Here is a 16725-nt window from a genome sequence, read left to right as displayed (position 1 = left end):
TAAAATTTAAAAACTACATTGAAGCATCAATTTTGAAGGAAACAAAATGACAAAACCCAGGAATTTGGACCTGCATTTTTTTTTTCTTACAGCTATTTGCAAATTTTGGTCCTAAGCTCCCCAGCCTAGACAATGTCCCTATGAATATTTGTAACTGTAATATTACAAATAAAAGTTAGCTGTGCGTTCTTTGGAGGTGCCATCACTTTCCTCCTAATTGCTGAGTTCCCAGCACTAGGATGAGATCTGTTTGGGAATAAACAGTTTTGCCCCGAGTGTTTTCCGTAGGTTAGCATTGGTGTAATTGGGGGATTGGATTGAACTTTTCAGCTGCTCTGAGAGCTCTCTCAGCAGGACAGTGCGATGAACCGGCATAAGTGGCAGGAAAATGTTAAAAACCTAGCGCAGGACCAACACTGGCCTTTACTTTTGTAAAAATGTTATCCCTGCTTCTAGCCCAAATGCCAAGCAGGGACTGTGATACATGTCGTCTCACAAAGTGAAAAACAAACCACAGCTTATCAGAGGTAATAGACAATATCTTGACCAGAAATATTAAGCAGCTGTATTATTTTCTGGCATGGAGGTGACCGGTTCTGTGTGTGGCAGGAGAAGAAAATTCCTAATAGTCCATCATTTATTCAGATCCTGGTGCGCAGCTTTTAATTTCCTGAGAGGGGTGTGTCTTACGATGAACCACTAGTAGCTAGTCAGGGTTGTGCATTGTGCCTTTTAGCGACATCCTGTTCGAGCTGTCTAGTTGCAGCTACTCTGCTGGTGATCATATCATGGGGCATTGCTGGACTACTTTGGGAGATCATGGAGGGTAATGGGCTGCCAGTTTATAATTGTTAGCTATTCCTATTATAAAGATGCATTCTTATTGTTAAATTACATAAAGCTGACCAGGCGTTAGGTGACTTACAGGCCAGTGGGAAGACACAGTCCCTGCCTTCAGCAGCTTACAGTGTAAGGCCCCGATTTTTTTCTGCAATGAGTTGTCCACAGAAAGGCTCTCCCACACATGCTTCCCTGGAGCTGTGCGTGGGCACAGCAACCCATCGTGCATGGAGCTGCTCCCAAGATTGAGGCCTAAACCATACATCCAAGATCTGTCAGCACACACAAGGATCTCCCCCTCCAGACACTTAGCTAGGGCTTTGAAATAATCAAGCGTCTGCCCTAGAAAAACCTATGTGAGGTTTTACGCTGAGCCCTGGCTCGGGACATTGAGAGTATAGTCAGTGCTGTGTGGATTCCCATACAATGTGGGCATAATCAATAAAGGTCTCAGTGCCTTGATTTAAGTGGGGATGCAGCATCAAGCTTGGTAGGAAGATGCCAGCGTGGGGAATAGCTACAGCATCTGTTTAGAGCCAATGCACTAGTCTTTACAGAGGGTTCCCCATTCCCCCCGCCCACCACAGCCTTTGAGATCTTTCCCTGTCAATGTATTTATGTTGGTGTTTTGATTTCTTTTGTTCCATTTCTCCCAGGCCCCCATGTCTTCCCCCTAAACCACAGAAAATGAGGAGACCTAGGCCTCTCTCAGTCTATAATCATAAACTCTTTAACGGCAATATGGAAACGTTCATTAAGGTACTTGCTGGCTGACAGTGAGAGTCTATGAACGCTATGAATGTAATGGTGGTTTTTCTATCCTAATTGCTAACTCATTTCCTCTTTTGGACCTGGTCCTTCCTATCCACTGTGCACACTGTTAACATGGCTAGTATGCTCTCTGCCTCAGTGAAGATTTCCATCCATATCTGTTTTCACCCATGGTGCATTCATTACATTACTTGTCACGCTACTGTCCACACCAACTGAGAGGGATGAGATAATGGTAATGACCCTTGTGGTACAGTGTGGAGTCACCATGTCATTCTTGCCTGTCAGCAGGTTAATTGCAATGTGCCATATCTTATCACAACAGGCATAGCTGTGTTGGCTTTCTAAGTTGCTGTTATATGAACAGCCTGGAAGTAAACAGCATCACTCCCACCTGTCATAGAAAGAGACTTGCAGAAGATCAAGCAGCAAAAAATAAAGAAAATCCCCAAAGATCCTGGTGTTCCACTGTTCGGGGCCCTTTGTGTCTGGGGAAGGAAAGATAGCACAAAAGGCAGCTATATATATTATAAAAACACCTAGACTTTTATTTTTAAGAGGAGTGTTGAGCAGGGGTGAAGCAACCTCACAAGAAAATATTGTCCTTTGAGGAGGATTCCCTGAGCAATGGCTGATTAGAAACTTTAAAAAAAATCGGAACATTTCATCTCCTGTTTTCATGGCTGCAGGTGGAGAGAAAATGATTCATAAACTCTCACAAATCTTCTCCCTGTTGTAGAGAATGTTAGCAAAGCAGACTTCTGCTGAAATGTTTTGTTTAGAGGGGGCTGAATGGGAGGATTACATATTCTATGCTTTTCTTAACTCTCCCCCCAAAAACAAAACAAAAACTAGTCAGTTAGAGTCAATGCCAATGTGGATAGGTTCTGATGCCCTCCAGTCAAATCCAGCACTGGCAGAGCGGATGAGCCTCCCCTTGTAAGGTGTTTTACTCTAACACAGGCTGGGGAATGGAAGAACGGCTCTCATAGAAGTAATGTGCTTGTGTCACCATAGACCCTGCATCAGCAGTCCATCCTTATTCAGCAAAGCACTCAAGCTGGTGCTTACTTTCAGTCGTGTGCTTAAATGCTTTGTGAACTGGGGACTGTAGAAAACAAAAACTATAAGCAACACATGGGAGAAGACTGTCAACGTCTCCCTTTTATTACTCTTCCATTACAGGAGCAGACTGTTTCTCGAAGAGCCCTAGTGGCTTTGGCTCTCTTTGGAAAGATCTAACTTGCTCTGGCAGTTGGCACAGTGTACATCTCTGATAATTTTTTGGATCAAATTGTTTTTCAATTACAACGGTATCAATCCAGATTAATTTAGTTGATACCAGTGAAACTAGGAGCAGAATGTGACTCTTTATTATGCATATAACTCAGGATCCACTTGGCCCATTCAGTCCTAATAAACCGTGTAGTATAAGAATAATAGTACAGATCTTTGAAGAGACCTTCAAAGTCTTTCCCCTGTATTCCCCAAGGGTCAATCTAATTGTCTAACTACTGATCCTCCAAAATCTAATCCTGCAGTACATTCTGTTTATGAAGGGATGAGAGCTCCTTTGCTGCAGACGTTTCAACCGAGACTGGAAAGAACATGAGAGAAAATATGGTAGTGAACAGCACTGAGAAAAGCCTGGATTAGACGAACTAATGGGCCTTTTCCATCCCTGTTTTAGATTATTCTATTATGCTATTTTAGTGCAGCCATAAACTTAAAGGCAGTGTTTTCAAATTGGGAAGCGCATTGTCACAAATAATATACAGTCCAGACATACAAAGCTGTTAATCTTTTAATACTTGTAATTTTTCCATTCTTAAATTGATTTTTAAAAAGGCAATATTGATTAAAGTCCAGCCTGTTAAATATTGTTCTGGAGTAATTAGCTGCACTGGAAACCTATCTGAAAGGACTAGTGTCCTACATAATAAGGAGAGTCCTGTGGGAAACCATTGTTCATGTATTTACAATCCTAGGGATTTCTGCACCAGATCAGACCCACAGTCCATCTAGTCCTGAACCTTGTGCCTGACAAAGGCTGGTACCAGATGTGTCTGCATAAAACCCCCCATAATGGACAATTATGGAAGTTCCTAGCAAACCCAGGGCAGTTAGTGATTAACAGATGCCTTGAACACAAGGGTTTTCTGTTCGCAGGAATTCTCTGTTCCCTTCTTTTTGAGAAGCCAGGGCACCACACTTCCCTCTGAACACCTGTGGGATGTGGATAAAAAAATAGAAGCCCACTTTGAATACAGGGATGGGTGGGAGGCACTGGGCAGTTCAGTAGTGGAAAGGTAGAAGGAGGAGGAATGGCACAAATCTGGCAAGAGGCTTCTGAATTCTTGACAATCACTGAGGCTCAGACACTGCATACTAAGCAGGTTTTGGGGGGTGAGGGTGGAGGGAAGTTGTGGGCTTGAACTGGATCTTTCTAAGCTGCCATTGCATTTGAGCTTTCATGGCCTCCGGAAGATATGCTTACTTTAACTGATCTTATTCTTGCTTAATCTTTTCTTTTTCTCCTGCTCTGCTGCTTTTTTATGTTATCAGAGGAAGAAGGAATGCTCGAACAAGGAACCAGGTATTTACTAGAGGGCCTCCTTTCCGAAACCCAACTAAATCGACGTGAGGGATGCATTTGTATCCCTACTGTAAAAATGTCCACTTCCAAAGCCCAGCCTACCTGCAAACCTCCCCCAAGTCTATTGGGGGCCCTCTGAGAAGTGGCTTAAATACAAGAACAAAAGCCAAGGTTCATTCTAGTGTGAGGCCCCTATTTAGGTCCATAGTTAATGCATTTCACGCATTTTTTTTTTTGTCACTTCTGTGACAACAGTTTTTGGTTTTGTTTTTTTTTTAGACTAAAATATTCTGTAAATTCTGTAACCAGAAGCCTGTTTTATCAGACAGGTAAAATGCAAATCTTGATCTGGCTTATAATGACGTCTTTGAAACGGAGTAGCTGTGATCCAGTTGCATTTGTCCCTTACGTTTTGTTTTTCAGTCAGCCATATAAGGAGAATTAGCTTTTTGCCCACATTAATAGAGTCCTTTTCCATGAATGATTGACTTCACACAAGTGTACTCAGCACTGTTTGATGGCTTGATGTTTTAGCACCTCCTTTTCTTGCTTATTCTCTTACTAAACTCAATGGCGCTCATCTTCAAACCTGAGTTTTTGCAATCTTTACTTGAATAAGCTTCCAATATGTTGTTGTCAGCAAGCTAATAAGCTCTTAATTCTTCATTGAATTAAATTTTTTTTTAGGATTCAGGACAGGCTATCCCACTTGTAGTTGAAAGCTGCATCCGATACATCAATTTATATGGTAAGCGAATTCCTCATTTGCTTATAGCTACAATGAAGGCTGTTGTGTAAAAGAAATCAAGTATTGGCAGTTAATGATGAAAGATAATAGAGGAGCCAGCTGCCTTGACCAGTTGTATGGATGTGAGTTATAATGATATAAACTATGATGTGATATTGTATAAATGACAAATATATGGGCCCTATATGGGTTTACTTGGGGTTAAATTGTTCACTTGGACCCTGATTCAATGGGAGCCGGTTGCAGTATTTGATCTAGGGGGGTTGGAATAGAAAAGGCAAAGCAGAAATAAAATCTTAATATGGTATCCCCTGCCTCTCCCTTTCTTCCACAAAGAGACAAATGTAGCCCATGCAGAACTCATCAGTTTCTTTAGCAGCAAAACCAAACACCAGTGGAGGCTCCTTGGGGGATGCTTTGCCTGGCATGTTTCAAGTCGGACACAGTGCAGTCTGTATAGGTCACTGCACGCTGGCTCTGGGCTGTCCTTTACCTGTCAGTTTTGCCTCTCGTCTTTCAGATTGCACCTGCCCCCACTTCAAATTCTTTTTTCATTGCAAGTGTTTGTGTTACTAGGGAAGGTTGCGGTTGAGGGGAGCCCATGGGGCTGTTTTCTGGTTGAGATTTTGACAAGCCAGGGCAGGAAGGTTTAACATCAGCTCTTAATGGCCGTGTCTGTATAATGCTGTGTGTTGCCCAGTGTGGAAAATACAGACTTCTGCAATGTTTCTTTCTATGGGCGAAATGTAGGCTTTCTGGAGCATGAGAGTTGGTTCTGACTTTTTTTTTATCTGTTTAGTAATTTGGGGGTAATGGGTGGGTCCATATGCTTTTACTTTCCCCGGGTATTGTTCTTTACCAGATTCTGTGGAATTTGGTATATTAACCCCCATCAGATTCCAGCAAAACAGCAGAACAAAACAACTGAAATTCCACATTTTGATGTTGGTTTCAACACACTGGAACAAATCTCTCTTCCTTCCTTCCTTCCTTCCTTCCTTCCTTCCAGGTCTTCAGCAACAGGGTATTTTTAGAGTTCCTGGATCTCAGGTTGAAGTCAATGATATCAAGAATTCATTTGAAAGAGGTATGTGAGTAGCTTGTGGACCTGCCAAGGAACATTGATGCAGCTAAAAGTGTGATTTCTTGGACCTCTCCTCCTGTCCATCAAGGAGGCAGAGATTAAGGGTGGATTTTAAAATACCTAACTCCTCCCCTAAGGGCTTTAGAAAATCACACCCCAATGGCCTTTAGACAGCATACGATTTCCTGGATAACAAAAAACGGGGATGACGAGGACCTCTTCTTGTCCCTCTGTGCTTGATGGGGCCAATGCAAAATTGTGTACGTTAGCTACCCTTTATCACTCTTATACATAGGGAAAAGACTGACAAACTTCACAAAGGCTCATCTTAACTCATAACACAGGGAGTAAATGTAAAATTGACCTCCAGATGACATAGTTTATTAAAAATTAATAACCATGAGCCTCAGCCTGGCCAAAAACACCCAGACATGTAAGGGTTGCGGGATTGGGCCTTATATTTATATAAAAATTGATCTGGGTGAAATTGTATGGCCTGTGTGAGACAGGAGGTCAGATTAGATGGTCAATTTGGGCCATAGAATCCATGACTCCATAAATACTTTAAAATAGCTGTTGGTGGCTGGGAAAGGTTGTGAGCACACGACCACCATTGAAGGTTCCAGCTGGGGTTTTCCAAGCCAATCAGGGGACTTGGTTGCCCAATTATCATTCATTTTAATAGGAACTGGGCATCCAAATCCCTTAGGCACCTTTGAAAATCTCCACCTACAGGCTTATCACCATACAATGCACTTGTTGAGCTGGCCGATACTATTCCATTGATTTCAGTGTAACACAGGTGAACTGGGACATGATTGCGTCATCCAGCAGGTCCCGTCTTTTGATGCTGTCCCGTACCACTGTGTCTTTCTACCTTGAGTTGTCTGACACACTGAATGCAAAAGATGTATTGGGCTGAAAACTATGAAAAAGAACCAAATAACACCACTAACCTTCAGGAATGTTTTAAAACCCACACTGTGACAATTACCCGCATCCCCCTGATTACCATAGGCTGAGCTATAGAATGCCTTGGCATGATGCTGCTTAACACAATATCTTATTAAGTCATTGACGTGCTGGGAAACTACATAGTGTTGCCATTGCACATGTTGCTTTTTTTTTTTTATCAATGCAGAGCTTTTGGTTTTCCAATTCTAGTTAGCTGAGTGGTGCTTGCTGCCTAATTCAGCTAGGAAAGAATGCTGGAAATAAATCTTTTGTGTGTTCAGGTGAAGACCCTCTCGCTGACGATCAAAATGAACGTGATATTAATTCGGTTGCTGGGGTCTTAAAGCTCTATTTCCGAGGACTGGAAAACCCACTCTTTCCTAAGGAAAGGTTTCAAGATTTGATATCTACTATAAGTAAGTAACAGCAGTGAGACATAGGTAGGTTCCTTAGATTTTGCAGCTACAAGACAGTATCCTCCATTAAACAGAGAAGCAGCGGTAGATAAGCCCATCAGTACAGATAAGCATCAAAACCTCTTCCGAACCTCTTCTGTCTGCAAAAATCGGGTTCAAACAGCCTCAAGAGACCAGTCGTTCTCATGGTATTTGACCATTTGCATTTCACATCCCAAACAAATCTGGAAAGTGCTGAGGGTCGTGAATGGTGGGGGTGGGGTTGTTTCAGATACCTTGAACCTTACAAAGTTTTTGGGTTTGAATTTCAGGGTGAAGGTTCAGGTTGATTGTTTTTCTTCTCAAAACATTCCACCGTGCTCTTCTCAAACTAATGGACCCAGGGGGAAAAAACTCTGATTTCCCAGACTTAATTATATTTCTCCCAGTACCTCCTGGTTGCAGTGAATATGTATTGCCAAGTGATGGACTCTCTTAGTGCCCTTGAGGGAAAGGGCAACTGGTGGGATGAACCTGCAGTTTTAGAAATGACAGGGGAGCTTGGTGTGCATTTGTGCGTAAAATGCTTGCTCTTACTTTTATTTTGCAAAAGAAATATCCAGAATTTATAGACTTCAGCCCTAGTCACAAAGCACCTGTCGAAGTATGTGAATAGTTCTAATAGGAATATTCACTTACTTAATGATAAGCACACGTTTAAGTGCTTTGCTTAATCAAGGCCTTTACTGCTCATGTCTAATCTTTCCCCTCAATGTTAGTGTACAAAAATGCTGAAGATTCAGCAGAACCTGAAGAAATGGGTTACACCTAGGGGTGGGTAACATTCAAATTGGCCTGTTTCTAGTAAGATGTGCCTAAGGTATGCTCATTTTTTCAGCGACATAGGCTTGTGTCAGTAGGCTTAGAAAATTCATTGCCTCATATTTTTGTTGTATAAAATGACCATTCCTGTCAAAATGTTACATACAGCAAAGTCTGTGACGCAGAGGGTGTATGTGTGCAAGCATCCCACACAATGGAAGCGATTTCCACTAACAGTTTCACAAAATGAAAGTGCTGAATTTTGCACGGTTCTAGCATTCACGCCCCTGACACAGGCTGCCTCTTACAAAAACAGTCGCAAGCAAGGCTGCAAAAGGCTTGATCCAGCCCCCGCTGAAGTCCATAGGCGTGAGTGGGCATTGGATCTGGCCCAAGGTCCCAATTCAAAAAGGTAGGTACGTGTATGCTTAACCTTAAACACATGAATATTCCCACAGGAGTTAAGGTGACTACTTACGTTCTTAAAAGTTAGGCATGCACTTAAGTACCTTGCTGAATTGGGGCCAGTTAGCAGAATTATAAGAGCCTTTGGGAGTGATTCCTAGCATACATCAGTGGTTAATTTTCTGGTTCCTTTTCTTAGTGTATCCTTTTCTTTTCTTCTTCCTTATCCCCCTCTTTTAAAAAAATCGGTTTTATAGCTTTTCTTCTCCTCTTTCCTACCTTTCTTTTACAGCAAGTGCTGCTGATGGTACATGGATACTAAATGTCTTCCTTTTTTCTGTCCAATAAATGTGTGCTATATAATGTCTCTCTCAACCTAAATGGGTTGGGAAAACGTCTACATCTGAAAACCACTCAAAAACAAAATGCTGTAAAATGATCAAGCCTTGTACTTACTGTTCTGGCCCACGAGCTTACTAAGGCAGAAAGGTTGACTCAGCCGAGAAGTCTCTCTGGACTCTCTACTGCAGTAAAACAGAAAGCCTGTTTGATTTCCCTTGGCTCATGCTAAACTATTCTGAGTGACTTTTTGCAGCAGGTGGCATTGCACATGTCATAGGGCCTTTGAATGCCCCGGAAGGCTGCAGTGCCATATAACTCACTGTTTATGTGATATGAGAGCGTCTTCCTTCCTTAACATATGAGAGGCTGCCTGTCACTTTTGCTCAGCTGGGAGCTGAGAGTTTACATAGAAACCTTTCTCAAATGCACATGCCAAGGAAATGGACAGAAAAGGAATTCTGATTCTAGAGGGTCACAATTCACTGGTGTGCCCCAGTTATAAAGGGATGCAGGTATGAGTACATCCATTAAAACCTCTCTGTTACAGCTGGTTGAAATATTTTTTATTAATGAACATTTTGAAATTTGCTGAGAGGGTTTTGTTCCACTGGGTTTCAATATAGATCATTTGTCATTGTCATCTTGTTTGGATTAAAAAATTCTTTTATTTTTAAATTTTTAAAAAAATTTAATTTAAATCAGCCCCATCCTTAAGCAAAACCAAAACAACAAACACTGACCACCGCAAATGATGATAAATAAAGAATAAAATAATATTTTCTTCAAAGAATGGAAAACTTTGAGAAAATCAAAATGTTTTCTGCAGTATTTCCATGTTTGAAATCTGGCCAGTAGTCACTGAAAAGTGTTTGAACAAAAAATATTGACCAGCTGTGTGCAGCCTGTGTGTTTCAGTGTGATAAGCAAACTTCAGCAAGGTTCACAGTTTGACTAAGCACCCGAACATCAGGCAATTCATTTAGGGTACATCTACGGAGCCTGCGGCAATGAGCCTCCCAGCTTGGATCGACAGACTCGAGCTCATGGGGCTTGCATTACTGCGCTAAAATTAGCAGTGTAGATGTTGCGGCTTGGGCTGTTTTTAGAGTGCTAGCGCAAGCCTTGCTAACCTGAGACAACTGACCTGAGCTGGGAGGTTCACTGCTGTGGCTGTGTAAAACATACCCCTCGAGTATTAATCTCTCTTGGATCATCCAGCTTGGACAGGGAATTTCCTAAGAGTGCCTGTTCTCACAAAATCTTTGGTATTGATTGCTTCTGTTTGGATCAGAAATGCCCTGGAAGTCACTTTTCTTGTAACATTTTAGACAGAACCTGGGACAGCAGAGGCACCCAATTTAAAAAAAAAAAGGGGGGTGGGGTGGGGGGAATATGGGATAAGCTAATTAAACTGTCACCTTGAGTAAAGGCTCTGCTCTGGTTCAGTCTAGTTCTGTGGTTGGGCCATGGAAAAGTGCTTTAGCTGCAGTGAAGGTTCAGGGAATAGCGTGGGTCATATGTAAACCAGTGTGCTCATCTGTATTCCCAACACTGTGCTCACACTACGTCCCTGAAGCCACACTTCATAAAGAAATAGATCAGCTTCGAATACAGTATGTTAGCTTTGATGGTGTGCATAGAGGGATAAATCCTGTCCTGAGTTAGTGTACTCAGGCAAAACTCTCAATTCACACCCCATAGGTGATACAGATAAGCCGACTTAATTTTCTAGTGTAGACCAAGCTTAAGTAAGGACCTCAGGATTAGGCCCATAAAGCAGTAAAGAAAATTAAAACAGAAGTAGGATAGGAAAGCTGAAGAACTTTTGTTATCAAATCCTTTGGAAAATGGCAGTAGCTGTTTAGGGATCAAATGTATAAATACTGGTAATAAAGATGTAGCCATGGAAATATCTAGTTTCAATTAGATGCAGAATTTAATGCATGCGCTGAATTTCTCCATGCAAATTCTACATTTACAGGCATAAATGGGCATTCGTACACACAGCGCTACACAATTTTGGTAGACATGTTTCTATGTTTGGTCGTTAGTGTCATATTATAAATCAGATCTGTCTGGAAACACAAAGTTTTTTCCCCCTTACATGTCAGGCTATTAGATCTGGAAAAAAAGTCCATGCTTTACTATGTTGTTTAGCCACTAGAACCCTTCAGGCAAGTGCCAGACCATAAAACTCTACCATGTATTCTTGTGTTCCAGAAATGGAGAACCCTGCAGAAAGAGTGCACCAGATCCAGCAAATCATCATTACTCTGCCCCGAGCCGTCATTGTTGTCATGAGATACCTCTTTGCTTTCCTCAATCAGTGAGTCTGTTTATCTGGTTCTTATTTAACTGAGCTGCTAGCTCCCCTCTTTTCCAGAGGCCTCCCTTTTCTTGTCAAGTCAAATGCTGACAGGCATTTTGTTTGTTAATATTTTGGTGTCTGCTCTGGTTTAATGTCTTTCCTAGGCATGACTGCATGAACTCTCTGTAGTGCTGGGTTTTGGAGCCAACATTAGACGGCTCAGAACTTTACCTGTGGGTTGCTTGTGTTTGCAGCTTGTCACAGTACAGTGATGAGAACATGATGGATCCCTACAACCTGGCCATCTGCTTTGGACCAACTTTGATGCACATTCCAGACGGGCAGGATCCGGTGTCCTGCCAAGCCCATGTAAATGAGGTCATCAAAACCATCATCATAAATCACGAGGGCATCTTCCCCAACCACAGAGAGCTGGAAGGACCTGTGTATGAGAAATGCATGACCGGAGGGGAAGAATATTGGTAAGACGTGGGTGATTGAAATAAGTAACTTTAGTGCTCTAAACAGGGCCAGACTTCTCTCCCTAGCTTTATCTTTTTCCATCGTAAGCCAAGAGTGAGTCTATGACAATGCGGGGCTACTAGGAGGTGCCTGATGAACAAGGGGTTAACTGCAGTTCACATGTGTTCTGGGAAATGGCTTATAAAAGCAGCTATTTAAGAGATTGGGATGGGCAGAATGCCTTTGGGAAGTTTGGGCCAAGCACTCAGGCCTTACAGGTCTGGGGTAAACCCCAGGTGGGAATTCATTCAGTTCTTCCTGTTATAAACATCATGGATCTGATTCTCAGATGGTGTAAATTTGATGTAAATTGGAACAACTGACTGATTTGGCTGGAAGGACATTCATTTACATGAGCTGAGGATCTGGCTTTATCCCTTGCTACTGAATCCTTATCCAAACAGTAGAACTCCTGTTTGACAACTCCCTGGGAACGGAGGAGTTCATAAAATCACAAACGTCATGAAACAGAACACCTCAAACTTACAGTCAGTACAATGCATACGTTGCAGAATGGTACACAGCGGCGTTTTCTTCTTGTCCTTCAAACCACTGCAAAGCCATTTCCAGTGCACTGAGGGCTTTGGGATGTGAAGGGATGTCGGCTTGTTCTTCATCAACATCACTTCCCACACCCTTGTTGAGAAAATGCTTTGTAGAACTGGTCACTTGTAAGTTTGGGGGTTCTAAAATTGAGGTTCTACTGTAACACCGTAGATTAGTAAAATGAAGAGAATTTGACAAATCTGCTTTGCTTTTCTGTAGCAACTTGGTTATGTTTCACATTTCTCTCAGCTTTGCTAGTGACAATGGACTAGTCTGCTTATGGTTAGTTTCCCTTTCCAGTCCTCCCACATTAGTTCAGGACAACAGTTGGGTTTTTTTTCTAAAAATGTATTTGCATTTATGCTAAACAAAAATTCTCTAGGTCTAAGATTTCATACTTGTTACTCTTGTTAACACAGAAGCTGAATTTTAGGTCAGTTGTTGTTGTGACCAAATTTCTCCTGAATTGGGAATTTTGATCGAAGTCCCATAGTTCTTTACTCAGATGTTACGCATACAAAAGTTCCATTGACTCAAGATTATGAAGCCAGTGTTTGGCTTGGGACCCATCTCTCTATATGTCTTGTTCTGGCCTTCTCTTGTGAATGTTAAAAAGGAACACTTGCTTCAATGGGAGTTTTCACTTCAGAGTTCTGCTTATTAGAATTGGGGAATGGGCAAGATTTACTGCACAGGTCATTTCTGCTGCAGAAAGAGCCCCTTTAAAAGTCACAATTGAGAGGAAACTATAAGACATTAACCCAGGCTCAAACAAGGATCTCAGTAATCGATACCAAGGAATTTTGGGGGTACTTGAAATCCAAACCTGGATTCAGATCTGAATTTTTACAGTGAGTCAGTGTTTTTATAATGGGCTCAACCAAAATTTTAGATCAAAATCCCTGAAGTTCAAGGTGTTTAAAGCTTTCATTCATCCCTGTGGGCCTCCCATGATTTGCACCTGCTGTCACAATGAGAGTGTGAAATGATACCACCGTTGAGACCGAGTGGGTGAACAGAGAATTTGTTTTGCCCCTGCTTTGCACAGGTGTAAGTGATGACATGAGGTGCAGGACAGTGGAGATTCAGGCCCTGTATATGAATTTCATAGAATGAGAGTCTCTGTCTTCTGAGAGCAAGTTCAGAGATGAGCCATGATTTGAAAACAAACAAAGGGTGAAATCCTGGCCCCTTTAAAGTCAAAGGCACAACTCCCATGGACTTCAGTGGCATCAGGATTTTGCCCCAAGAACTTGTTTTACTGTGTAGTCTGCAAGTAGAATCTAATTCTTTTGTAAGCTACATTTGTATCTTTTTTTCAACTGTTCAATGTTAGTGACAGCCCCCACAGCGAGCCGGGCACCATTGATGAAGTGGACCATGACAACGGCACGGAGCCGCACACCAGCGATGATGGTGAGTGTAGACATAAACAGCGGAAAATTGAGTCTGAGTAGGAAGAGCCAGGGGAACATGTGTGGAGGAAAGCAATGTGTATTTTGCTCCTAATCAAATTAGCTTGGACTACCATATGGTTGTTTAGCGGGGAAGATGTTGCAATGTGCCTGACAGCATATGTGCATATTAATGAACACTCTAGAGGGATCTAATCAACATAGACCATGGCCGGGGGAGTGCAGGAGGCCACAGGATACATTTCTGTCTCATTCTGTGGTATTGTGAGAGCTTTAAAACAATGCATTCAGAACTGCCCCTTATACTCCCATTAATCCCGACAGTGAGCTCTTCTCTTTTTAATTTGGAATTGAGGTGACCAGGCTGGCTTTTGGCCCCTGTTTTTACAATATGGTCACCACCTGATGGATATGTGAGTGGTGGGGGAAAGAGCAACAGAGACTTGCTGTGTGAAAGTGACCAAAAAGTACAGCCTAGGGCAGCGGGGAGGGCCTGTTGTATTTGGGACCCCCTTTCCATTCACCTCCACGTTCTTGTGCGTACCACAGGAAGAGTCATGAATTTCAAGGGACTGATCCAAAGCCTACTGGAATCACTTGGAGTCTTTCAGTTGACGTCAGTGGGCTGTGGGTCACACCCACCCAATGGCCCTACTCTGAAGAGAAACCTTAGCCAAAGTGGTTCCGTTCTTCTTAAAAACATCTGCTCCCTCTGTTTATTCACAGTCAGGTCTGCTTTCTTTAGTGACACGAATAAATCTGAACTTTGTCTGACTCCTTTCTGACCTGTGGAGCTGAGGCAGCTATGACTGGAGGTGCTGGATTCTGTTCTGGCAACAGACTTGTTAACTAAATTCCACATGCAGGACCTAGTTATCCCTCACTGAAATCTCTGCAATCTACGCTGATTGTAAGGGCATTGCTTAGGTGACAATGAGGGCAGAATCTTTCTTTTCTAGCTGTGATGCACAAACAAAATAGAGCCTAGTTTGCTTTCCATATCCAGGTTGCATTTGCAGCTGTGGCTTTTTGGAAAAATAATTGTAAACTGAACAAATTTGTCTTGGGATTATTAAGAGATGATAAAGCCAGAGTCCCAGATGCCTTTTTAATTGAGTTACTTTGCAGAGTGAAGGTGCACTTTAAAATCTGTGTGAGGCACTGCTATGCACACCTGTGGTCTACTTTCTTTATTGCGGTTGTTTCCACTGATTTCTTCGACTGCTGTAAAACCTCCGAATGCCTTTCTGACACTTGATGTGGAAATGGCATAAGTGGCCCTAATTGGTGCCCTGTAAAAAGATGGCACAAGGGGCAGGAAGGAGATGATAATCCAGATGATTGGAAATGGGTCTTTAACAAAAAAGGCACTCTACGTTTTTGCAAACTGGAGCTACCGTGACTCAAAGGTGAAGGAGAGCAAGCTGCCATTTAGCCAATTTTATGCTTGGATGGTCACATTAATAGTTCTGATTGAGTTTCCGGGTGATTAACTGTGATGCAAGTGTGGAGAAGAAGAGCGGCTTTATTTGATAAATTTACATACTCTGTCTCTCTCTTTACCCCCCATGCACACTCCCTGCTGAGAAGCTCAATATTTTATCAGGGCTCTGAAAGCTCCTCTGATAGCCTCTCCTATTATGTTTCTCCAGTGAGCTTCCTCCATTGATCTGCCTTCCCTCCCGTAATAGCCCCAAATGTCACATCATTTGTACTGAGCAAAAATATGTATCGTAGGGTGACCGATCTAGCACAAAGGAACATCTCAAACAATGGGGGATGGTGTCACAAGAGAGAGAAGACTGGGGAGTCTGTCAATATCTTGCAGATTCCCCCTCCCTAGCACTGCCCGCCTCATTCCTGCTTTGTTGCTAAGCAGAAGGGTAGGTCAGATCCTGACTACCAGCAGGTGCTGAGCCTGCAATTCAAAGAGGCAGCAGATGGAATGAAGGAAGTTTCCATATTTTAATGAGAATGGGGCAGATCTGAAAGATCAAGGTTAATTTGCCCTATTTAGCTTTGCTGCTGTCCCTGTTGGTCCCCATTTTTCTGCATTGCAGGTAGGGCTTAAAAACAAGAGGCAGGTGTCGAAGAAAACCAAGCTACATAAGGTGTTCTCTTGCTGGCACCTACTGATGGCCTTGATAGTGGGCCGAGTGGTGCACACCGCTGACTAAATCCAATAATTTGCATTTAATGTGAATCTGATAAACTGCTTTAAGTAATGCACTGTGCAGTCTAGCGCTCTCACAATCCTGAGGGAGATGTCGTCTCTGCCTTGCTATTGCAAAAACAGCTTTTCAGGAGAGTTGCTGGTCTGATTTTTCAAGTGCTCAGCGTTCACAATTGGAACCAGATTTTCAAAAGAGCTCTGTTACTTGTCAGGCACCTAAATAAAAGACAGCTTTTCAAAAGTGCTCAGCACCCAGCCCCTCCCATGGTGACACTCTGGGCCAGATTTTAAAAATTGCTCAGTGCGCTGACTGCTGCTGCATGTTTTGGAAACCTTGCCACTTAATTTTGGTGCTGTAATGGCAGCTGAGCTCTTTTGAAAATCTGGCCTCTAGACACTGATTCTGAAATATCTGATGAATGGTGGCACTCAGATTGGATGGGGTGCGGTGTGGCGGAGTAGTGGGGGGAGTCTAGAGAAGTGATTTGATGATGGATGGTGGGTATCAGCATAGCTCAGGTTTTATATTCGCTCTCCCGATGGGAATCCTCCGAGAGTATTTGCTACCCATTAATAATTCAGACCAAACTGCCTCCAGAATAAAGAAAAGGGGTGAAATCTAATCTGAAGCAGTAGCCAAGTGCTGATTTGATCCCAGGGATGTGAGTGAAATGTACAGTGTCCCCCACCTAGGAAGAACCGGAATCCATAACCAAAAGAAAAGACTTTATAAATATGGGTGGCCATGAATAAATATGGTGGCACAGCTGGGAACATCACTTACATGCAATGAAATTTTAATTA

General features: G+C 42.5%; 1 protein-coding gene across 2 annotated transcripts in view; it reads left to right on the top strand.

Moving 5' to 3' along the window:
• Positions 1-16725, top strand: part of SRGAP3 (SLIT-ROBO Rho GTPase activating protein 3) — a 221342-nt gene that overhangs the window by 192339 nt on the left and 12278 nt on the right. Inside the window, exons 12-18 of one of the 2 annotated variants that reach the window (XM_074957557.1) lie at positions 1497-1599; positions 4895-4955; positions 5965-6042; positions 7275-7409; positions 11178-11283; positions 11520-11747; positions 13670-13749. In XM_074957557.1, coding sequence (XP_074813658.1) covers positions 1497-1599; positions 4895-4955; positions 5965-6042; positions 7275-7409; positions 11178-11283; positions 11520-11747; positions 13670-13749 — 791 coding nt within the window. Of the gene's footprint in view, positions 1-1496; positions 1600-4176; positions 4208-4894; positions 4956-5964; positions 6043-7274; positions 7410-11177; positions 11284-11519; positions 11748-13669; positions 13750-16725 lie in introns of both variants that reach the window. The other variant, XM_074957558.1, reaches the window with a different exon arrangement.

Source organism: Natator depressus, chromosome 7 (genome assembly GCF_965152275.1).
Source record: "Natator depressus isolate rNatDep1 chromosome 7, rNatDep2.hap1, whole genome shotgun sequence".
Taxonomy (NCBI): Eukaryota; Metazoa; Chordata; order Testudines; family Cheloniidae; genus Natator; species Natator depressus.
This window is presented reverse-complemented; position numbering and strand designations above follow the sequence as displayed.